This window comes from Felis catus, chromosome A2, assembly GCF_018350175.1.
Source record: "Felis catus isolate Fca126 chromosome A2, F.catus_Fca126_mat1.0, whole genome shotgun sequence".
NCBI lineage: Eukaryota > Metazoa > Chordata > Mammalia > Carnivora > Felidae > Felis > Felis catus.
This window is the reverse complement of record NC_058369.1, coordinates 123,052,888-123,078,077: the sequence shown is the minus strand read 5'-3', so window position 1 is coordinate 123,078,077 and position 25,190 is coordinate 123,052,888. Positions and strand designations below refer to the sequence as shown.

Sequence of the window (25,190 nt, the reverse complement as noted above, 5' to 3'; positions counted from 1 at the left end):
TGTCAGCACAGAGCCTGATGCAGGGCTTGAACTCACAAACCATGAGATCCTGACCTCAGCTGAAGTCAATGCTTAACCGACTGAGCCACCCAGGCTCAATATTGATCAATTTTTGTTATTTAATACTTTTTAAACATTTTTTCTGGTGTAAGAATAATTTGTGTTTAGGTTACAGTGCTGACATATAAGTAAGATATATAAAGAAGAAAATAAAAATCACTCCAAACCTCTCCAACCAGACATAGCTATTAGTGAAATTCTGATGTATTCTTTTTTCTTTTCTTTTTCTTCTCTTTTCTTTTTTTTAATATGAAATTTATTGTCAAATTGGTTTCCATACAACACCCAGTGTTCATCCCAACAGGTGCCCTCCTCAGTGCCCATCACCCCCCCCCCATCAACCCTCAGTTTATTCTCAGTTTTAAGAGTCTCTTATTGCTTGGCTCTCTCCCTCTCTAACTTTTTTTTTTCCTTCCCCTCCCCCATGGCCTTCTTTTAAGTTTCTCAGGATCCGCATAAGAGTGAAAACATATGGTATCTGTCTTTCTCTGTAGGACTTATTTCACTTAGCATAACACTCTCCAGTTCCATCCACGTTGCTACAAAAGGCCAGATTTCATTCTTTCTCATTGCCAAGTAGTATTCCATTGTATGTATAAACCACAACTTCTTTATCCATTCATCAGTTGATGGACATTTAGGTTCTTTCCATAATTTGGCTATTGTTGAAAGTGCTACTATAAACATTGGGGTACACGTGCCCCTATGCATCAGCATTCCTGTATCCCTTGGGTAAATTCCTAGCCGTGCTATTGCTGGTTTATTTTTATTTTTTAATGCTTATTCTTATTTTTGAGAGAGAGAGAGAGAGGGAGAGCGAGTGAGTGCAAGCAGGGCAGGGGCAGAGAGAGCAAGACACAGAATCAGAAGCAGGCTCCAGGTTCTGAGCTGTCAGCACAGAGCCCTCTACGTGGCGCTTGATCTCATGAACCGTGAGATCATGACCTGGGCTGAAGTCAGACCCTCAACCAACTGAACCATCCAGGTGCCCCCGATGTAATTCTTTTTAATTTTATTTATCATGCATATATATAAGTAAAAATTTTCCCCATACATTGCGATCATAGTATAATATTGTCCTGTATTTCATTTAACTATTTCATTTTTAAACATTTTTTTAAGTTTATTTATTTATTTTGGGAGAGACAGAGATAGTGTGAGTGGGGGAGGGGGAGAAAGAGAGGGAGAGAGAAAATCCCAAGCAGGCTCCGTGCTACCAGTGCAGAGCCTGACGGGGGCTCAAATTCATGGAACTGCGAGATCATGGCCTAAGCCAACACCAAGAGCCGGATGCTTACCTCGCTGAGCTACCCAGGTGCCCCTCATTTTACTATTTCTATTTTGAGCACTTTATCTTCATACTAGTATTCTTGGAAAGTATGATTTAAATGTCTGTTGGGGCGCCTGGGTGGCGCAGTCGGTTAAGCGTCCGACTTCAGCCAGGTCACGATCTCGCGGTCCGTGAGTTCGAGCCCTGCGTCAGGCTCTGGGCTGATGGCTCGGAGCCTGGAGCCTGTTTCCGATTCTGTGTCTCCCTCTCTCTCTGCCCCTCCCCTGTTCATGCTCTGTCTCTCTCTGTACCAAAAATAAATAAAAAACGTTGAAAAAAAATTAAAAAATAAATAAATAAATGTCTGCATTGTATGTGATACCATAATTTAATCATTCCTCCATTTCTGCACATTTTGGTTTCCAATTCTTCATTATTGCATATCACAGTGTTAAAAACATGCAAGTTCAAAAGTCTTTGAGCCTATGTATGATTATTTATCTAAGATAAATTTCTAGGTGTGAAATTTCCTCTGTCAAAGTAGATGAAAAACTGTAAGGCTCTTGATATATATTATCAAATTTCTCTCTGGCAATTTTTTTCAACTAATATTATCTCCCAATAGAAGTGGGAAATATTTCTCTATATCCCCCCTTCATTTTTCCATTAAAATGTTTATATTTTTACTGCTGATTCATATTAACTCTTTATATGTTAAAGATGGTAATTCATCAGTTGGCAAAATATCTTGCAACTTCTGCCCTGCACTAGTTTGTCCTATGCCTTTTAATTTTGTGTTCTTTTTTTCCCTGATAAGTATAGTCACAATCTCTCAACATATAACATTACTACAATATTTTCAGTAGGACTATATTTCCTGTGCTCTAGCTTTTATCTCCATGACTTATTTATATGTAACTGGAAGTTTGTATCTTTTAATCCCCTTTATCTATTTAATCCATCTCCCTACCCCACAGCTAACTTTATAAATGGTCTTTTAAAATATATCCTATTTTTATTTTACCAGAGATTTCCTTTACATTTTTATTGACCTATGTGTATCAATGTAAATATGAAATGGTATGGCTGAGCTTGGGTGGCTCACTCTGTTAAAGCGTCCAACTTCGGCTCAGGTCATGATCTCACGGTTCGTGGGTTCGAGCTCCTCATCGGAATCTGTGCTGACAGCTCAGAGCCTGGAGCCTGCTTCAGATTCTGGGTCTCCCTCTTTCTCTGCCCCTCCCCTGCTTGCACTCTTGTCTCTCTCTCTCTCTCTCAGAAATTAATAAAATGTTTTAAAAAATTAAATTAAGAAATTGTATATAATGACACTCCTTTGCAAATGCTGATTTATGGAATTTTTATTTATTTCCTACATAATCACTGTTTTTGTTGAAATACTATGAGATTTTTAATCTAGGTGATTATAAGTAGATTATTATTTTATAATTAACTTAACCTTTAATATTATTTGTAATATTTGCATCAAGTTTTATATGTATGAAACAATTATTTCCATTGAACACTAAGATTTACTAGTTTTATTGCACATCATTAATATATTTCCTTATTCTTAAGTTTCTAATATTAGTTGAATTTTTCTATCAGTTGGAGCACTTTTTGGCTTCAGTTTTTAAAAGGTGAAAGATTTATGTGATCTGAAGAGAAACCAGAGCATTTGGCTTCAGGTTTTAGAAAGATCCTGTGTGAACACCTTCTGGTCCTTAGATAGCTGGAGATATTTTTCTGTTGTTTTTGTGTACAACTAAGAGTTAACTATTCAAAATTCATATAGTATTTTGGTTGTTTTTCAGTTTCCTTTTCTCTCTCTCTCTCTGTAGGCAGTTTAAGAAGGCAATTCAGAAAATTTTACCAAGGGATAACTAGTGCAATACCATTTTTAACCAAGAGACTACAAACCATTATTCAGAAAGGGAGATGAAATGAAATCAATGTAGTTCTCCCAGAATGCATAGCATGCAGCGTGGGATAGGACCAGCTCTAAGGAGAAGCAAGATTTGTGGATCATGAGGGCCCTGCTCTGCTTTGCTCTACCTTTACTCATTAGCTGCTGGTTTGGGCCATTTTCATAATGAGTCAAATCACCACAGATATCCTGAAATGGGAAGCAAAAGGAAATGCAATTGAACTATGGCATTTGCTTCCTACTAGTCTAGAAGCCTACGAGTGCCATGGATGCTAAATCTAAGACCTGACAAGTTAAATCTATATATATTATCATTGGAACCTGATAGCACAAATTAATTGTGCGCTAGTCTACTTTTTCTCTTTGTAGGAAAGGTTTATGTATCTTGTATATCTGAAAATATATGAGAATCTGTTTACAGTGGCACAAACATACCTTCTGCTGATTTTTTTTCTTAGTTATATGTTTGCTTGTTTTTGTCTACTTATTTTGAGTAGTATCACTGGGTGCTGATAGCTGATCACACTCATTTCAGTTACTTCGCAGAATCATGGAGAGATGGGAGTAGAGTAGTGAAGTGGAAGAACATGGCAAAGCCACGTGCTGGAACACAGTTGCCACAGGGACAGGAGTCATATACTAGGGCAGGCTGCCTGGGATCTGATTGTAATGTCATAAGAGCTGCCATTCATTAATTCAAACATTAATTGACCGCTGTCAGCTGTAGTTGAGCAAAAATGGATTTGTTTCTGAAATGTACCTTCTCCCAGTTTTTATTTTTCCTTGCTAGATTTCCATAGAAAATTGTTCTGACTCAGTTGTCAAATAAATTTTTCTTGCTCACATATTTTATGCTCTTCTGTAGCAAACCAGAATTTAACACCTTCAGTTTTTATCAGTTGCTTTTGACTTGTGGATATTTTGAATGTTGAAAGTTTGCCACAGATTCAGTGGGGATTCTGTGAGGGGACCATAAATTATTTAACCTGCTACCTGAATGTGAGTGAATTCCCCTCCCCTTCACTTTTCCTCTCTATATAGTAAGTACAGTCATCTTTTTTACTCACCTGTATTTAGTGGTTAAGGAAACCAACATTTGTCAAATGGCTAACTCTTTCAAGATAGGACTTTAGAGATTGTATGCTTTCTGTATTTTACACAGGTCTAGATTACAGATGGAATATGTACAAGTCATGTTTATTGGCAGATTGGGCAAATCATACCCATTGTGTGCATTTTTACTTAGTTAACGAATACTCCATGAGCGTCTTCTATGTGCCAGGCACTGGGAATTCATTGATGGAGATGACATTCTCGGGCACTATGCGAGGGTGAGAGGAAGTCTGGGCGAACATTCCAAGGGGCCTCCTGTGACCCTGTAGTCCACTGAGAATGCCATTTCACTATTTTCTGCAGGGGCATCTTCTTACTCCTTAGTTGTACTTTTCTGTAGAAATCAGAAGAGATATCATACTCTATATGTGCATAATTAAGTTATTTTGTAAAGAAATCTTTCCTCGCCTTTTCATTGTAAAGTATAAATGCATCCTCTTGGGAAGTAGAATGTCAGGAAATAGTGAATGGCAAACATTTAAAATTTAAATGAGTGCTCATCAATCCTGATTGCATGTTAGAATCATCTGGAGAGCATTTAAAATATCCTATTCTTGCCCCTCTCCCTCCAGAATACGATTTAATTTGTCTGAGGTGACACTAAGGCATTGAGTTGGATAGGTGGATAGATGAATCAATGAAAAGAGTAATAAAAACTTCATAATATATTAAGGAGGACATTGAAGCCAGGCAAATCTAGGGGCGGGAGAAGCCAAATGAAGCCAGAGATCATCGACATCCACAAAATACAATACAGTTCAATGACATGTGAACCTGGATCAGATTTGGGCTTTGTGCTCTTAACCAGGTAAAACAGGGGAAACAACCACTCTGGTGACCATTAGATTAAAAACAAACCTGTCGTCTGAAAGCTAGCTTTTTCAGGACCAACACTAACCAAGGGAAATCAAGAGGACCCCTGATAATAATGAGGTGTAGGATATTTTTAACACATCTAGATTTAAAAAATGAAAGAATGTTTTCTATAATGGATGGCACAATCTGGAGAGCCTTTTGAGTCAGTGGAATGCTAAACGGCGTGAGCCTCTACCCTCAGGGATGATTGGTCTCTGTTAGGTGTGTGTCACTTTCTGCAACCAAGGGCCACTTTATTGCCTCCAAGGCCCCCGCATGATCTCAATTCTGCATGTCCTTGGCCATTTGACCACATCATCTGTCACTAACCTCTTCTAAACTTGTGTTAGCCATACTGACTAACTCAATATCCCTTGAACATTCTACGCTCATTCCTACCTCATGGCCTTGACATTTTTAAATTCCTCTGTCTTATATGCCATTCCCCCTAATTATTGCACAGCCAGCAATTCATGACAAAGAATCTGGTCAAATAGCACTTTCTTTACCTCCTGATGCAATGCCACCTCCCTCCTTTATGTTTATTGTGTTCCATCATATTATTTTGCTTAACCATTTTTGTAAAACCCTTTCACCACCTGAAATTATCTTAGTGACTTGTTTACTTAATTATGATCTTTTCTATTTCATAATTCTTACGTGCTGCTACATTCCCAGCACCTAAAATGGTGCTTGACACTGTAGCTATTCAATAAACTATCAGTTGAATGAGCCAATCTATCTTTTCATGAATACTTGACCGTATGTAATTATGCCATGTTTTTGATGAAACACAGAGCCAGATCCTTTCATAGTAAGCAGAATTGGAAATACAGCTGACATCCTGTCACTAAAGGGGAAGATACAGACCAAGATACCTGGCCAAACTAAAGGCCACCTCTAATCTTGTGGACAGTTTGAAGACCTGTGTTTTGTAAGCCCTAATTATCCTCTTCCTACTTTAAAAAATTTTTTTAAATGTTTATTTATTTTTGAGAGAGACAGAGACAGAATGCGAGTAGGTTAGGGGCAGAGATAGAGGGAGACACATAATCCGAAGCAGGCTCCAGGCTCTGAGCTGTCAGCACAGAGCCTGGTGTGGGGCTTGAACTCACGAGCTGTGAGATCATAACCTGAGCCTAAGTCGGACGCTCAACTGACTGAGCCACCGAGGCGCCCCATCCTCATCCTACTTTTAAATTCACAGTGACCTGAAACTGTACTGTTCTAGTGGCAATTATTTTTCCTGTCTTTCTGTTTGTAATCAGTTGTTTATGTTTAAACTCCAGATCCTAAACAGATCTACATGAAACTCCAATTTTTACAGTGGCACAGGAGAGTTTTGTAATGTACCTGAGCCTTGACTTCACTTCCATAAAATATGGTTTTAGTAATAATAGCTACTGCTTAAAGGTATTTTGAGAATGTAAGGAAGTATTCCTTGAAAAGCACTTAGCATAATACCTGGCATAGAGGACACACTCAAGAGAAGTCACTGATGATAATATTGAAAATGCCAATTATAATCTTGATTTATTATCATTATCCTTATTATTATTATTTTCTCCCTGCCCTCCCTTATAATCCACTGATTTCACAAATGACATCACCATGAACCAATTTTATTGGTTTCCTGAATATACACACTAATCTGATGTGAATTAACAAAAAATATACCCCAAACACTCAGTGCAAAGGCTTGGTTTTGTTCAAAGAGGCAATTTCCCTAATAGTGTGACCTCTTTTTATCTTTTCTGTGCCTTTCCTAACTTGCCCTGGGTACAGAGGAAAAGGCCAAGAAGGAAGCAGAGGAAAAAGCTCGCCTGGCCGCGGAGGAGAAGCAAAAGGAAATGGAAGCCAAAAGCCAGGCTGAAGAAGGCGCGGCTGGCAAAGCTGAGAAAAAGACATCTGGAGAAGCTAAGAATCAAGTCAATGGAACTCGCACAAACAAAAGCGACAACCCTCGTGGGAAAAATTCCAAAGCTGAGAAGTCCTCAGGAGAAAAACAACAGAATGGTGAGTACAGTTTCACTGGTGAAAGGCTCTTTTTGGGGTGCTGATGACGTGATGAATGGAAACTGGCCAACGACCACACCCGTGAGGACGGCTCTCAGGACAGGGCTTCTGTGGTCTTCCAGCTGCTGCTGATCACACCTCACTGGGCTGTGGACCCCATTAGGATCCCATCAAAAGCAGCCAGAGGCTTGCTTGAGCCATTCTCTCTGGGGAGATTTATACCTTCCAGGCCTTTCCCAGCTGTTCTGGAGACTCTGGCCAGTGCCTGCCTATCCACTGGGGAAATACCTGTTAACAATCCCAGCACGTTCCTGAGGGCTTATTGCCCAGATGGGTGGACTGGAAAATCAGTCTTCCATATGTACTATCCCTTTAGTAGGCAGGGCTGGGGCCCTGGTCTATCTAGGGTTTGTTCCTATAGTATGTGTCTGGCCATCTGTAGGTGAATAATTATATACATTAGGGTGACCACCTTGCCCGGGACTGAGGGGCTTCCTGCATGCAGAGCTTTAGGTTTAAAATTTTTTTTAATGTTTATTTTTGAGAGAGAGAGAGAGAGAGAGAGAGAGAGAGAGAGAGAGAGAGCATGAATCAGGGAGGGGCAGAGAGAGGGAGACACAGAATCCAAAGCAGGCTCCAGGCTCTGAGCTGTCAGCACAGAGCCTGACGTGGGGCTCGAACTCATGAACCACAAGATCATGACCTGAGCCGAAGTCAGATGCTCAACAGACTGGGCCACCCAGGTGCCCCAGAACTTTAGGTTTTAAGACCAGAAAAGTACCAGGATGATCTGGATGATTGTACTTACTGTTGATGATTTCTTAATATTTAAGGCAACAGATATTTATTGGTTAATAACTATGTGCGAAGCACTGTGCTTGGCACTGAGAATTTAGAAATGGAAAAGCCATAGGAAGTCCCCAATCTCATAGGGGTATGAACATCCTCAGAAGTGATTCCGAGCTAGTAACAGTAGTAGCATGGCTGATAAAATGCCCAAGGATCATGTCAAAAAAGAGACATTAGCTTTGTTGCATCTGGGGATTGTGGAATGGAGAAATGTCACAGAAAACTTCAGGAGGTAGTGATGCCTGAGCTTTGCTTTAAATGCTGAAGTTTGCTGGTCAGATGGGAGACTGGGACTTCTTAGACAGAGGGAGCAAGATGAGCTAAGGCACAAGGGCATGGAGTTGGTTACCTTCTTCAGGGAAGAGCAGGAAGTTCAGAGTCTCTGGAGCTGTCAAATGCCAGGTTGTGGCAAGGTAGTTTTGCAGTCAGACAGACCCGGATTCAAGTTACAGCTGTGCCTCTCACTTCTAAGTGGCCATGGCCAGGTTACTTAACCTTCTCCTGTCTCTGTGAAATGTGTGTAATAATATCTGCTCACAGCAAGTACCACTTGTGAGCTTCCAGTAATGATAATGATAGCAAAAAACAATTACAGCAATAGAACAAACTAGGATTTATTGACTATACACCAGATGCTGGTTTTTTTTTTTTTAATGTTTATTTATTTTTGAGAGAGAGAAAGAGAGAGACAGAGAGTGTACATGTGCACGAGCAGGGGAGGTGCAGAGAAAGAGAGACATAGAATCTGAAGCAGGCTCCAGGCTCTGAGCTGTCAGCACAGAACCCAACACAGGGCTCGAACCCACAAACCACGGAATTATGACCTGAGCCAAAGTCAGACACTTAACCGACTAAGCCACCCAGGTGCGCCTACATCAGATGCTGTGTTAAGTCCTCTCTTTATGTATGTATTCTCTTACCTGCTTCGTAGGGCCATACTATAGCTATTATGTATGCTACATAGCCTGAGTAAATGAGAAATATATAGAAGGTGCTTAGCACGACACTCTCCAGTTATTTTTATAATGAACATATATAACATGTAGAATCAGAAAACAGTATTTTAATACATATGATAATGATGATAGCTCATATCATGTTTCAAGAATTTTACATAAATTCCCTCAGGTAACCTCATGACCACCATAGGAGGTAGAGAAGGCCTTTATCCACTTGTCCAGACCCTCAGCAGCCTGGTTCTAGAGACTGCTCATAGCTCATTTGTTTTGTATTCAGGTGCATCATGGTCCAGAAAATATGTTCAGCTTTATAAGAATTTATGATATATCTGTTGGAGTTTTAGAGGGCAGTGCGAAAGACCCCATCTCATCCACTCCTGAGGTCAGAACCAACTAAGAGAGAGATACCAGAATCAAAAAGTCCATGATCAAAGTATTAGCTCTACTGCAACTAGAATTGAATTGGAAAATGTGACCTTGGTCTGCTGAGCACATGGGCTACTTCACGCATCTGCCCTGAGCTGAGCTTAGCCAACCAGACACTGGCAGAACAGGCGGGACTAGGACCACCACCCCTGCCTCCCGCCACCACCCCAGCATCCTAGCACCCCAGCAGGCTGCTTCTGGAGTGGCTGAAAAGGTGTATGTTTTGTGGAAAACACATCTCAAAGGGAGTTGGGAACCAGAGAAATGGGTGGCTGGGCTGAGCTTTGCATTCTCAAACTCCTCCTTCTAGATGAGTCTCTCCTTCCCAAAGGAGGAATATGTAAGGGCTCCTGAGAGAGGCAAGATGTATTTCTTCCCTATTTGTTTGTCTTTTAGGAAAGTGGGTAAAAAAATGGCTTTCCCTTAATAAACATAGTCATTGTAATATCTCTAACATTTAATGAATGCTTAACATCTGCCAGACATTGTACATGAGATTTTAATCTACATTTAAAAATGCTAACAACTCTGGAGGTACATACCGCATTCCCATTTTACAGATGAGGAAACTGAAACTCAGAGAGGTTAAATCACTTTCTTAAGGTCAAGAAACCACTAAGTAGAGATTTCAAGTCAAATTCAGGTCCGAGTCCAAATTTTATATTTCATAATCAGCTACAGATGAGGAAACTGAAACTCAGAGAGGTTAAATCACTTTCCTAAGGTCAAGAAACCACTAAGTAGAGATTTCAAGTCAAATTCAGGTCCGAGTCCAAATTTTATATTTCATAATCAGCATGTCCCTACTATTTGCAAGTTTGGGCACTACTGGGGAGAACAGGAAATCAGAAAAATACTGAGGCTCAGTGGAGGTCCACAAGAAGCTTATGATCTGTTTATTCCCGGGATTGGCACACTTTTTCTGTAAAAGACCAGATAGTGAATAGTGTAGGCTTTGGGAGCTATGCAGTCCCTGTTATAACTGCTTAACACTCCTGTTTTAGTGCAAGCAGCTACCGCTAACATATAAACAAGTTGGCATGGCCATATTCCAATAAAACTTTATTTATGAAAATTCTAGTTTCAATCCTATACAATTTTCAAACATCATTAAATATTCTTCCCTTTTTTCAACCATTTAATAATGTAAAAACTATTCTTAGTTTGTGAGCCATGTAAGACCAGGTACTGGGGCCATGTTTGGCCCATGGGCCATAGTTTACCAATCCCGGGTCTGGTCAGGGAGAGAAACCAATGAACATAAACATGCCAGTCATAGAAATGGTTATGAATTTTATGAAATGGGTACAAACAAACACCCAGAGAGGGCAAAGGTGGCAGTAAGTTATTTTGAAGACTGTAAGAGGGAGAGCCTGAAAGGAACAAACAGGAGCCCAAGTTTTCAGCTAGGCTGGGTTGGTTTCACAACTGTGTTTATTTCCCAAAGTAATCAACAGTCTACCATTTCCCTTAAAAATTAAGTATTAAATAAGAGATGGGAAAATAAGTCAATTTTGAGCAATAATAAGAAAGGCTAATGGTGGTTTGAGACTGTGCTACAGGAGCCTAATTAAAATGATTTATAACTGCGCAGAAAGGCTCTTTTGTTTCCCCTGTTTATTGAATAACAGCTCACATCAGCCATTACTCCATATACAACCCATGGGAAATTACCTAATGGGTTATGTTCAAGGAACATCATCAAACAAACATGTGTCACTTTCCCAGCACCCTTCTTTGTGGTCGCCCAAGATACTTCCAGGATAGAACTGAAGGATTTTGGTTAAGTGGGGTTCTGGAGGTGTGGTCCTTTTCAGCAACTATGAGATCCCCTAAGCTCTGGTCTCCATCAAGGTACTTTCTCTATCAGCCTCCCCAACCCTGACTGAGGAGAAGGCAGGCTGCCACAAGCTGCTGGCTAGAATCCAGCAAATTGAACCCCTCCTGCTGACTTCTGGAAGACATCCTGGTCTTTTGCTGCAGCTGTACCTAAATCTCCAGTCCAGGGAAACCCTGAAGGCATAAAGCATTGTGCATTAGGGGTGTGAAGGCTCATTTGGGAAAGGAAGATCATTTTTCTGCAGGGAATTCATTTGACCACAGGGCTTAAGATCCTTGAATCTATCTCTGGCATCCTTAAAACAGGAAGAAGCCAGTATTTGAACTGTTTCATGGAACCTCCGAAGGAATCCTCTCTTTGGCCATTAATGGTGGTAAAGGGTGGTGACCGTTTCCTTCACTTGAACTCCTCCTGCTTACACTGTGGCTAGAGTTGACCTTTTTCCTCAATCCCTTCAGCCAATTCATCCCATTCAGAATTAAGAGGAAACTTGGAGAATTTACTGACTCCCAACTTAACTTAGGGTTTGTCGAATTTCATTGAAAATACACTGTTAATGTATCACAACCCAAAATGGTCTTGCGTTTTCCTTATATAATCATTTCTTTATAAATCTGTAGACCAAAGGCATTTAGAAATGGCAACAGTGAACAGAAGCCCGAAATCAGAAAGTTAAGCTTCATAGGGAAATTGTAAGATACAGTAGTTGAGAGCTTAGCCTCTAGAATCAGACCCATCTATGTATACTGTAGTAAATTACTTTATCCGTGCCTTAGGTTCCAGAGCCATAAAATGGAGATGACAATATGAGTTTCATGTCAATTCTTCACAAGTTGGTTTAAACAAAATCACTTTGTAGAAAGATCAATTGGCCATTTATGCAAAAACTATTAGTCGAATGGCTTAAACCAGATCCACGGTAGCCAACAGGAGCAGTCGTGCTGCCAGAAGGAGACACGTATGCAAGGTTATGGGCATACACAGTGCACTGTGTTCAACAAAGCTGGACCAACCAGTATATGACAGAGTGGCTGCAGGGAAGTTAGAAGAAAACTCAGACTTGGAAAACCTCTTCAATCATTTGATGAGTTTGTTATTCTGCAGATTGATCCTTTAGTGAATTAATCTTTGATGAATTTATCTACTTTCAATAGTAGTACCTTCATAATGGGGTTGTTACAAGAATTTAATGAAATGATGCATGCAAAGCATGTAGCACACTGCCTGGCACAAAGAAAGCAAAAAGAGATAGGACCCTGCTCACTTCTTCCTGGTTGTAATTATTCTTAGGGTCTTTTCCCTTCGATAGTACCAGTGTTTTAGTTGTAATCTATTCTGGGTTTTATGCAGGCTACAACAGAAAGATGCCATCAGTAAGACTGTAAGAAAAAATTCAAAACTTGAGAATAAGGCTGGGGGAAAGGGTGCCATGTCCTTTCAATGTCACACTGGCATACTGTTGAACACACATGCCCAGGGATTAATTATCTTAGGGGTCAGCAGACTTTTTTTGCATAGACCCAGCCAGTAACTATTCCTGGTTTTGCGTGTCTCTCTTGTAAGCATACAGCTCCTACCACTATAGCATGAATGCAGCCACAGACAATATATAAATGACTGTTTCCAAAAAAACCTTTCTTTCCAGATTGGCCCATGAGCTATCGTTTGATGACCCTGGCTGTGGGAGAACATGACTATGTCTAACTTTGTCATTTACTATTTGACTCAAGCCTAGGTGCTATGAAGTTATATGCTAACTTACAGATTTTTGACTGTTAAAGGAGATAACCCCCCAAGGTTTTGATTTTATTGTACGACATGACCAGTTTTGTTTCCAACACAACCGTCTTATTTTAACGGTTTTATAAAATGCCTATAAATACCCATTTCCTTAAATGCCCTTGAATACCATCCTCGCTGTCTCTCTGGTTCCTTCATAAATGAATTAATTAAGTTTTTGACACGTGTTTATTGTACATTTGTTTGCGTAGTGTTTTTTAACATTTACGAATCATGCTTCAACAAGCTCATTACTTAGAATACTATTTATAGCTCTGTTTTACAGTAACAATTGTCATTGAGTGATGGGCTAGATGATTTATTCAATACCTTAAATACATTTGTCCTTATATTATGTCTATAAAGTAGTTGTTATTATCCCCATTTTGCAGATGAGGAAACTGAAGCATATAGAAGTTAAATAGCTATTACCTGGTATAACTTACATTTGACTTAAGTTTTTCTTCACTCCATAGCCTAATAATAAAGCTGAACTGCCTTTCTTGGAAAATAAACATTCTTGGATTAAGCAAACATTGTTTAACAGGAGCTTTGTCTTAGTTTCTGTATTGTAATCTAATTTTTGAGGCCTGATATGTGGCTATAAAAGATATTTACATTCAGACATGTACCCCCTCGTGACTAAACTTATGCACTTCTTTTTCCTCTACTTACCTTGACAAGTTTAAGGATATTTATAACTTCCCTTTTAGCTATATACTGTTTGTCATGTTTATTACTTTCAGGTGACTTGAAAGATGGTAAAAATAAGACCGACAGGAAGGATCAATCCAATGTCGGAAATGATTCAAAGAAAACAGATGGTAAGAACATAATTTCCATTATACTTTTCCATAAAGTGTGCAATTTAATGCAATTTGTTAGAATTACACCTAAAATTGAAATCATGGTTGTTAATATATTCTTATATTATACCCTAAAAAAACCACTTCACTACATTTAACGAGTAGTCTATCCCTTTTTCGATAATTTACAGATGATTGTTTTATCTCTTCCTCCCCACCATTCTCTCTTCATCATAAATACATTCTCTACTCTCGCTTTATCACTTGCCATTTTTTTCATTTTAACTTTAAAGTTGACTGTGGACTTGATGATTAGAATGGAATACAAGTCTTTGAGAATTGTGCAGCATAAATGGGAAATGTTCCATGTTTTCAGTTTTCATATTTTTTCTTTTAATGGGGAATTACTAGTTTCAGTAAAAACAGATACCTGTTCAGTGTTATCACTATGTTGGGAAACCCACCTATTGGAGAACATACAGAGTGTAGAAAGTAGTTTGGTCAGCGAGAATAAGTCTTAAAGGCAAGCTTTGGATGGCAATCTCAACCAAACAGATTAGAATGAAGCTATCTTGTGATAGGCTTCTTGGATGCTGCTTTTACTTTTCACAAAAAGCATTCTACTCTTTCCAAAACCTGAAAGTTCAGATTATATTATCCTTCAGACTTTGTATTGTCCTCCTGAGAAAACTGTTCTTGCCTTATATAGAAATCTACTATTTCAGTTGTGACATGGGCTTATTCCTCGTGGCTCCTTCACACATGTACATGTTTTTGTTAGAGTCCCAGACTCTCTTTGATTCACACTTGCCTGCACCGAATGCTAACCTTGGTTCTAATGTCATTGAAGAACAAATACGGGTATTCAGACTGAGAAATAAGAAGAAATTTGAACACAACTCCTCACATATCTATTAAAAAGGAAGCAACCTCTAGCTTTTGTCTCTAAGTCACTGTGACAGGCTTTCTTTACTCGTATGTGTGAAATCAGTTCTCAAGTCTTTTCTTTTAAGTTCATTCAAATAATTCACTCCAGGTGTCTTATCACATAATACCTAGGGAGCACCCATGTGCAGTTTTTCACCAGATTGTTTATGCAAATGGAAACCATGTACCTAATAAAAATACCCTCCTTGAAGATTGTGACTAAGACATGAATTACACGGAGACAAAACAGAATTCAAAATGACTGTCTCTTAGTCAGACTCTGTTATGGGTAAAGTTTGTTGCCACATATCGTTAAACCCAAGTCAAGGTAACACAAGCCAGAAAGTGTGCAGTGGAGAATGGTGTTAGATATTAACCCAGCACCTGGACACCAGGCCCATCCTGCATCCAGTGACTAGCCCATATGAACTCCTATAGCGTAAAACTGAAGAATAAACTAAGTCTCAAATCTTTCACATCAGGTCTTGTTGCATTTTTATATTGTGCTAAAATATCTGCTATGACGTTGTCATGCGGGCATTGTGAATTAAATTTTATTACCTCCAATAAGCCCTTCTATTTTACCTGTGTCCTTTATAACTGAATTGTCCCCAAGTATTTAAAATAATTAAACAGCTTTTTTTAAAAAAATTTTTTTTCAACGTTTTTTTATTTATTTTTGGGACAGAGAGAGACAGAGCATGAACAGGGGAGGGGCAGAGAGAGAGGGAGACACAGAATCGGAAACAGGCTCCAGGCTCTGAGCCATCAGCCCAGAGCCCGACGCGGGGCTCGAACTCACGGACTGCGAGATCGTGACCTGGCTGAAGTCGGACGCTTAACCGACTGCGCCACCCAGGCGCCCCTAAACAGCTTTTTTAAAAGGAGGGTATGGGGGGAGGCACCTGGGTGGCTCAGTCAGTTGAGCATCCGACCTCAGCTCAGGTCATGATCTCGTGGTCTGTGAGTTCAAGCCCTGCGTCGGGCTCTGTGCTGACAGCTCAGAGCCTGGAGCCTGCTTCGGATTCTGGGTCTCCCTCTCTGTCTCTCCCCCACTCATGCTCTGTCTCTCCCTCTGTCAAAAATAAATAAACATTAAAAAATTTTTTTGAAAAAGGAGGGTATGGGAAGGAGTGAATAGACACTATGTTCTATTGAACAAGTAAATGTAAAACTTGATTTTTTAATGGATGGAATTCTTGAGCCCATAGCCCTAATTCAGTGAATAGGGTGAAGTAAGTAAAGAAGAGACATTTTCTGATATCTACCCCTTTTTCCCTCTATAACTCTTAACTTTCCACTGCTTCACATGGAGTCAGGTGTGTCCCTACACTAGCAAGTTTGTATACAAACTTGGACGTGAACAACTTTGTATTTTAATTTCATTGATGTGCTAGCATGACATCAGTCATTATCACTGCTTTGGTATCATAAGAACATAGATCATTGGGTTTCAGTTACTTGTGCTATCTTAGCCAAAAATCTTTACCAGGACTAAAGCTCTTCTTGGTGGCATGAGTGGAAAAGAAATTGATTGGTCTCATTTATCTCTTCCTCTTTGCTCATCAAAACTCTCTACTTTAGATTTTTTTTAAATGATAGGTAGATCAGTGGGTACATTGGCTTTTAAAAACTAGCGTACATTTTGAACATTTCTTTTTAATAGATCCTATTACATATGATGACCAGAGGGAGTCAATTTAACTATTTTTAATGCCCCTACCCCTCATGTAACCCCTGGGAACCGGTGGTGACAGCTCTAATTGTTGAGAAGAAGTATCCAAGCACAATTCAGTGCCCAGTATGATCAAACCCACTGTGGTTTGAAGTTTCAACATTGTACGCATTCAGAAAGAAACCTGATGAAAACTGGACCACAGTTGGTTAATCCCAAACGCTTTGAGCTGAGGCACACACAGAAGGAAGGGGTGTGTGCTGAAAGAGTAAATTACATCCTGGCACAGTGAACACATTGCAGTTGTACATTATCTCTGTCAGGCTGCTGAGGTACTATTTAGAATCCTGCAGCACTAATTTTCAAACTGACTTCAAAGAATGAATGTTCTTTGAAAATACCTTGTTTACCCTAAGGGAGAAATGTGCTAACATAAAAAGATCTGGGCCTCTGAGCCAAGATTCTCTCAGGGCCTAAACTTTACAGGGTCACTAGAAGAGTAGGATGCAAATGAATGAATGATTTTCAGTGTGTTTTTAGTCATGTTTGAAACAGCATAGCCTCTTGGGCCTGCCATGATTTTTTATAGTTGCCCAGAAATATGAACTTGCCCTTAACTCTGTCTGATTACATTAACAGAGATATAAGAGATAGCCACCATTTGTGTCTCTCAAAAGATTGATTATAATTGGGCCCTACAGGGTTATTTGCCAAATTCCAGAAAAGGAGTTCAGCAGGAATTTCTCCTTCATTAAATGTTCTAGAAATTGGAATGTTTAAAGGTGTTCATGAAATTTAAAAATCAGTTGTGTAGAGTGAGAAGTGTGGACAAAGACTATCTATGGACCTCTGCTTCTGCCAAAGAGGACTAATAAGAATTAGATTTGCCTTTCACCTGAAATAATAATAATAATAATAATAATAATAATAATAATAATAATAAAAGACAACTTCTATGGAAGAATATGTTTTCAAGACACTGGACATCAAGAAATGAAGAACAGTGATCTCCAAGAAATAGGAAACAAATGAAATAAACCCTATGATTGTTCCAACTTTCTCCTGAGAGGGTTTCCAGGCAGAATAAGGAGGGGGAACCCTGGCAGATGTGATGGATTCCTTGAGTTGAAGAGTTGAATAAAGGATCCAGGGAGAGCCATGGTGGCTAAAGTTAACAAGATAAAGTACCAGAGAGGAGAGAGCTGTAGAGATATAGAGCTCCAGAGATCTAAACAGTATACATCAAGGTACTGATTGACCAATAAAGATACCTGAGATCAAGAAAGAACCATTCAACTTAAGGATTAGAGGGAATGGTCCTGATGTTCATACTTCATACAATGCAGGAAAAGTGCCCATTCCCACTAGCCAGCCTTGAATATCTCATAATTTAAAGGGATTTGAGTAGAATACTCCTAATTGTCTTGTTTTATTAGTAGGGGAGTAATTAGCTGTAGGCTAAATGATGATTTGGTCTCACCTAACAAGCCTTGAAAATAAGACATAAAAGAATCAAAGTGTTTTCAAATTACTGCATCCCAGAGTAAAGTTTATGGATATATATAGGAATATAAAAATATATAGTACCCAAAAGGTAAAATCCACAATGTCCAATATCCAATAAAAAATTATTAGACATGCAAAGAAGCAAGAAAATATGAGAGAGACAGAAACAATTGGAACCAACCCAGAACTGAAACAAGTTACAATAGCAGACAAGAACATTAAAGCTGTTCTTATAACTATAGCCCATATGTATGGAAGTTGACTAGAGACATGGGAGATATAAAGAAGGCAAAATCAAACTTCTAGAGATGAACACTACAATGTATGATGTGGAAAACACACTGGATGGTATTGGCCAAATAACATTGGATGAGATTAGTAATAAATACAATGCATGAGATTAGACATTGCAGAAGAAAAGACTAGTGAAAAACTATACAAAATGAGACAGTAAAAAAATTGTAAAGAGCATCAGTGAATTGTAGGACATCTTCAACAGCCTAATATATGTGTAACTGGAGTCCCTAACATAAAGAATAGAGAAAGGAGGGAAGAAAAATATTTGGTGAAGTAATGGCCAAAATTTTGCCAAATGATGAAAACTATAAATCCACAGACTCAAGAAGCTTGGTAAAGCCCAAGCACAAAAAAAAAAATGAAGAAAATTACACCAAAACATGTCATAATCAAATTATTCAAAAGCAGTAATGAAGAGAAAATAAAAAAAAAAAAACAGGTAGCGGAATAAAAAACTCATGTACAATTGAACAATGGTAAGAATAACTATAAATTTCTTATCAGAAACAATGCAAGTGAGAAGATAGTGGAGCAATGTCTTTAACATGCTGACAGAAAAAAAGAATTCAACTAAGAATTCTAAAACCAGCAAAAATACCTTTCATGTATAAAAGCTGAAAGAATTCACCAGTAGACCCACACTATAAGAAATGTTAATGAGAGGCAGTAGAATAACTATGTCAGTTACAAATATGAGCTTGAACAAAAGAATGAGGCACACAAAAAATGGTAACTAGACGGATAAATATACAAGATTTTTTCATATCATTTCAAGCTCTTAAAGATCGTTGACTATTTGAACAAAATAATCAAAATAATAATAACACCTTTGATATATAACATATACAAATGAAATGTATGACAACAATAGCATAAAAAGCTGGGAAGGGAGAAATGGAAGTATACTATTGTGAAGTTCTAATATACATAAAGTGATGTAATATCATTTGAAGGTAGATTGAGATAAATTAAAAGATATACTATAAACTGTAAAGCAGTTAAAATAACAAAACAAAGACATATAGATAGTAAGCCAACAAAAGAGATAAAATGGAATCATAAAAATATTTAATCCAGGAGAAGGTAAAAAAAAAACTGTAAGAAGGGAACAAAGAACATATGAAATGAATAGAAAACAAATAGCAAGATCATAGACTTAAAACTAAGCTGATATCAGGTATGACATTAAATGTGAATGGCCTATGCACCCCAGTAAAAAGGCAGAGATTTTTAGATTCTAAGACCCAATTATATTCTGTCTTTATATAAAAAAGACAAAATATCCCAAAGGTAAAAGGATGGAAATTGGTATACCAAGCTAACACTAAAAAAAAAAAAAAAAAAAAAAAGGGGCGCCTGGGTGGCGCAGCCGGTTAAGCGTCCGACTTCAGCCAGGTCACAATCTCGCGGTCCGTGAGTTCGAGCCCCGCGTCAGGCTCTGGGCTGATGGCTCAGAGCCTGGAGCCTGTTTCTGATTCTGTGTCTCCCTCTCTCTCTGCCCCTCCCCCGTTCATTCTCTGTCCCAAAAATAAATAAACGTTGAAAAAAAAATTTAAAAAAAAATTGAATGGCTGCATTAATATCTTACAAAACAGATTTTTAAAAAAAATTTATTTAAAAAAATTTTAATGTTTATTTATTTTTGAGAGAGACAGGGCATGAGTGCGGAAGGAGCAGAGAGACAGGGAGGCACAGAATCTGAAGCAGGCTCCGGGCTCTGAGCTGTCAGCACAGAGCCCAATGCGGGGCTTGAACTCCTGAACCATAAGATCATGACCTGAGCTGAAGTCGGATGCTTAACTGACTGAGCCACCCAGGCACCCCCTAAAAAATTTATTTTTAAGAGAGTGCAAGCAGGAGAGGGGCAGAGAGAGGGGAGCAGAAGATCTGAAGCAGGCTCTGCACTGATATGTTGACAGAAGCAAGCCCGATGTGGGTTGTCCATTTATCAAGAGGATATTATAATCCTTTATACTTATGCACTAAAATACATAAAATGAACTGCAAAAAAATTTTAATCTATAATTTTATTTAGAGACATTACTATTCCTCTCTCAATTATTGATAGAATAAATAGATATAGAATCAGCAAGGAAAGGGAGATTTGAGCAACACTACCAACAAACTTTACCTAATTGGCATCCATAGAACACCAAACAATAGAGAATACACATTCTTTTCAAGTGAACACAGAATATTTATCAATATAGACCAGATTGTGAGTTATAAAACAAGTCCGAATAAATTGAAAAGGATCCAAGTCATGCAAAGTATGTTTACAGGTCATAGTGAAATTAAATAGGTGTATTTATGTTATTTTATTATCTTTTTTAATATTTGTGGAATATGTAATGACATAATCTATTTTTTTTTATATTGGTAATTTGTTTATTTTTCTCTTTTTTCCCAGACCAGTCTGGCTAGAGGATAAGTTTTACTAATTATTGTCATTAAAATTCCCCATTGTTATTCTGTTTTTATTTCATTGATTTCTTATCTTTATTATTTTTTTCTTCTGCTTACTTTTGGGTTGAGTTTGCCTTATTTTCTAGTTTCTTAAGTTGGAAATTAATGTCACTGATTTGAGATCTTTTTTTGTTCTGTAATGTAGGCAATTAAGTGCTATAAATTTCTCTTCAAGTACCACTTTAGTATTATGCCAAAAAATTTTACATGTTGCATTTGTATTCACATTTATTTCTAAATACTTTATAATTTCCATTCTGATTTCTACATTTATTTAAGAGCTATTTAGATGTGTACTCTTTAGTTCCAAATACTGGGGGGTTTTCTAGAGATAGTGGAAATGTAAGTCCTCTCCAAATTGTTTACAGATTAATGTAATCCCAATTAAAGTCCTAGCAGGTTTTTGTTTGTTTGTTTGTTTGTTTGTTTGGTAGAAATTGACAAGCCAATTCTAAAATTTACATGGAAAATGCAAAACAGCCAAAGTAGACAAAGCAACTTGGAAAAAGAAGGGAAACGTTGAAGGACTAAAAAGGTAGACCTTGTTTCAAGACTTACAATAAAGCTATAGTAATTAAGGTAGCATAGTATTAGCATCAAGATAGACAAATGCGTGAATAGAATAGACTAGAGAGTCCAGAAATAGATACACATGTATATGGACAACTTATTATTTCTCCATGGAGAAAGGTAGTCATTAACAAATGGTGATGGAACAATTATATATTCATATGCAAAGTAATTATCTCCTATATTTCACATCATATGCAAACATTAATTTAAAATAGATCATAAACCCAAATTTAAAATATAAAACTGTAAAACTTATGGTTAAAAAAACAGGAGAAACTCTTTGTGATCTCAGGTTAGGCGAAGATTTCCTGGTTTGACAACAAAAGTACAAACCATAAAAGAACAAATTGATAAATTATACTTTATCAAAATTAAAAACTTCTGCTCTTCAGAAGCCTTTATTAAGAGAATGAAAAGATGGCCCACAGATGGAGGGAGAATATTTGCAAAGCCTATATTTGTTAAAGGGAGTTGTACCAAAATATATAAAGAAACTTCAAAGTTCAATAATAAGAAAATAAATAACTTAATGAAAAACATGCAAAAGATCTAAACATTTCACAAGAAGAGATGTACATCTAACAAATAAGTACATTAGTAGATCATAGACACCAGTAGGAAATGTAAATTAAAAACCAAATTAAAAACCATATTGATAGGAAACAAACAAAACTTGTATGTCGGGAGATGGTTTTACACTTGTATATTATATTCACCTAATAATTTCTTAGCTCTCTACTTCACTTTGCCGGTCAGGACACAACTTTGTCAGCTCATTGCCTTATAGCCATATTCTTTGCATATTTCTTAGGTTGTTCATATTCTCTTTATGATCTCAGTGCAGAAAATATAGAAGGCAATAGAGCCAATATTCCTGTTTGTTTTTGTAGAACTACTACTTGTGATTAAAAAGTTTGTTGTGTACATTAAAGCAATTTGCCTGTGATTTGATTCTTCACAAGTCTGGTGTCTCATGACCTTGACTTGCTGCTGGGCTTACAAGAGTCAACTGAAGAAATGCATGTGTTTTTCCTGTTTTCTATCTAGCTGATCCTATCAAAGTAGTTCGGAAGTGGGTAAATAAATGGAACGCATGACTTTGACTTTGTTAGTTGTGTTTTGTTCTATTATAATAGAGGCACCAAATTATTAATAAATCAGAGGAAGGCTAGAGTCTGAACCTGTACACTTGAGTTGTACTTGATGTTCTTATCTTTTAGCTAAAATTGGAATGTTTTTGTTAGTTGCCTTAAGGATGGGATGTGCTTTGCAGTGGAGTTGGTAGTGAGAGATAGATGGGGCCTGTACAGGCCTGGAGGTGTGCCCTTCTCTGTAAATCTAGGGAGGAAACAGACAAACAGCAGGGTGCATGGAGAACTGAGACACATGTCTGTCTTTACAACAGGGATAGTTTTTGACTTAAGTTCATATTAAGAAATCTGAGAAACAAAAACACATTGGCACATATATCATTATTCAGGAGGCATGCATTTGTTGAGGCCAGTTTTAGAATCTGCATAGATACCTGGACCTCAGTATTCTCATCTCAGGGAATCATGCTCACTTCATTCTTTGTTCAAATATTTTTTCCCACACTACTCAGGACAGTGGTTGTTAGGTTGTCTTTATAACCCAGAATAAAGAAACTGGAGCTTGTGGTCAGTGCCTCATTTTATTGCCTCATTGTTCCCATCTATGCTTTTCTTCTCACAGGGCATCTTATTATCACTTGTTGCTGATGCTGGCTGTGCCTTGGCCCATGCAGAGCTTTAGAAACAATTGAACACATTTACTTATCTTCAGTACACTCATATTTGAATCAATCCCATATATGCTAGCCATGGGGGACTTTACAGGCATTTGTATTCATTTAATATTTCCCTCAATTTTTGACAGATTGGTTTGTTTCTAAGCAGCTTGTTAATATAATTTTATTCAGAATTCTAATGGGTTCACAACTCTTGGAGGGCAGTGGTCTTAATGGCCATCTTAATTCAACTTCTATCCCAATTTGTATTGCAGAAGCTACAAATAAGACAATTGAGTAATAGAAGAGACTATGGAATCTTGAAAATTCTTGACATAGAATTCTTGAAGTGAAATCTGCTTTCTGGATTTTCATTAATTTTGTTCTCTATGTAAGAGCTATCTTTTTTTTTTTTTGAAGTTCTTATTTAACTCTGACAGAGAAAGAGAAGAGTCAGCTGCAGTGGGGCAGAGAGAGAGTAAGGGAGAATCCCAAGCAGGCTCCACACTGCTAGTGTGGAGCCCATTGTGGGGCTTGAACTTACGAACTGCATGATCATGACCTGAGTTGAAATTTAGAGTCAGACGCTTAACACAAGAAGCACAGGAGTACTTCATGATCTGAGCATACGTCTTGATATGTGTAAAAAAAAAAAAAAAAAAAAAAATATATATATATATATATATATATATATATATATGCCACATTTTCTTTCTCCATTCATCTAATATTGAGGAAACTTCTTTGTTTTTAAGGCAGATGTCTCTTTTTCTTTCTCATGGTTTTTTATTCCCCACAATAGCCTACCACATTTTCATAAACTTTATACATCCAGAGTTATGCTCAGATCATGAACTGTGGTGGATACAAAAAGGCCAAGATGGTGAACAGTTCCAGTAACATTAGCTATTACCTTACCCTGTCCTTTTCTCTCACGTTCAAGATAGTGCTACCAAAACCATAAACTTGAATCCTTTCTAATTTGCTTTAAAAACAAAACCTGTAGAACTACAGTATTTAACTGCTTTTAGGAATGAATGATTTGCAGTACACCTTGCTGTTGATCATGCCACTGAGGTCAACCGCTGCTGCCTTAAGGTAGTTTCTACAAATAGTTAATCCCATCCTTTGGGTTTTTTTTTTTTTTTTTACTTTTTTCCTTCTCAGAGGATAACATTTTTTTTTTCTTAGTTCTGGGAAGAGACTGCACTGTAGCCTTTTATGTATTGACAAAAAGTAGGCCTGTTTCTTTAATAAAGAAATTTCCTTCAATGTGAAAATACAGCATCCTTGTGAGTTATTTTCCATAAGTGTACAGGGACCAAACATCTGGAGTGCCCTGGGTCCCAGTCAAGATAAGTCATCATAACAACACATGTTCTGATTAATATCCCATTTCCCTTAGCCATTTGTCCATGAAAACTCCTGTGACCCATTTATGTAACAAATTTACGTGTATGTATTAACATGTGGAGCATGAATAATAAGTAAATGGTATGGTTTAGCAAGAAGGGCCGTGAAATATTTGTTTTTCAAAACATTTTACATTCTTATTTTCTCAAGTAGTGTGATAACCCAAGTGTCTAGATGCTGCACTCCAATGACCCTGTCAAAGGAAAACTACAGAAAGTTGGTAAATGGAGGAGAGAATTGCAATATTATTTTTTAGATGCCTGTTATTCTCACACATCTGGATAAAATCTCACTAGTTAGATTTAAAGGGTTTTGTTGATTAAACATTTTTTTTTTGAGAGAGAGGGCACAAGTGAGTGATGGGCAAAGAGGAAGAGTGAGAGAATCATATGAGGGGCAGAGAAAAGAGAGAGGAGAGAGAGAGGTGGGGCTCACTCGATATAGGGCTTGAACTCACGAACCGAACCGTGAGATGATGACCCAAGCTGAAGTCCAGTGCTTAACCCACTGAGCCACCCAGGCACCCCTTGTTGTTTAAACATTTTGGTTGATATGCTTAAAGTGTTATTTTCATGTTAATTTTAGAAGCTGTGCTGTCGGTTGACCCAACAAGAGTTACTGTGAGTTAAGCAATGCTGAAACCCAAAATAATTGTTTTTTGGATGGATTTTGGTGAAAATTATTAA

At 37.9% G+C, this 25,190-nt stretch overlaps 1 protein-coding gene across 7 annotated transcripts in view; it reads left to right on the top strand.

The window, feature by feature from the left end:
* The window catches only part of PDE1C (phosphodiesterase 1C), a 510,042-nt gene that overhangs the window by 444,497 nt on the left and 40,355 nt on the right, over nucleotides 1-25,190 (top strand). For all 7 annotated transcript variants that reach the window (XM_019825661.2, XM_019825660.2, XM_023250475.2 and 4 more), the window contains 2 exons: nucleotides 7,011-7,241; nucleotides 13,841-13,918. In XM_019825661.2, the coding sequence (XP_019681220.1) occupies nucleotides 7,011-7,241; nucleotides 13,841-13,918 (309 nt within the window). The remainder of the gene's footprint in view (nucleotides 1-7,010; nucleotides 7,242-13,840; nucleotides 13,919-25,190) is intronic.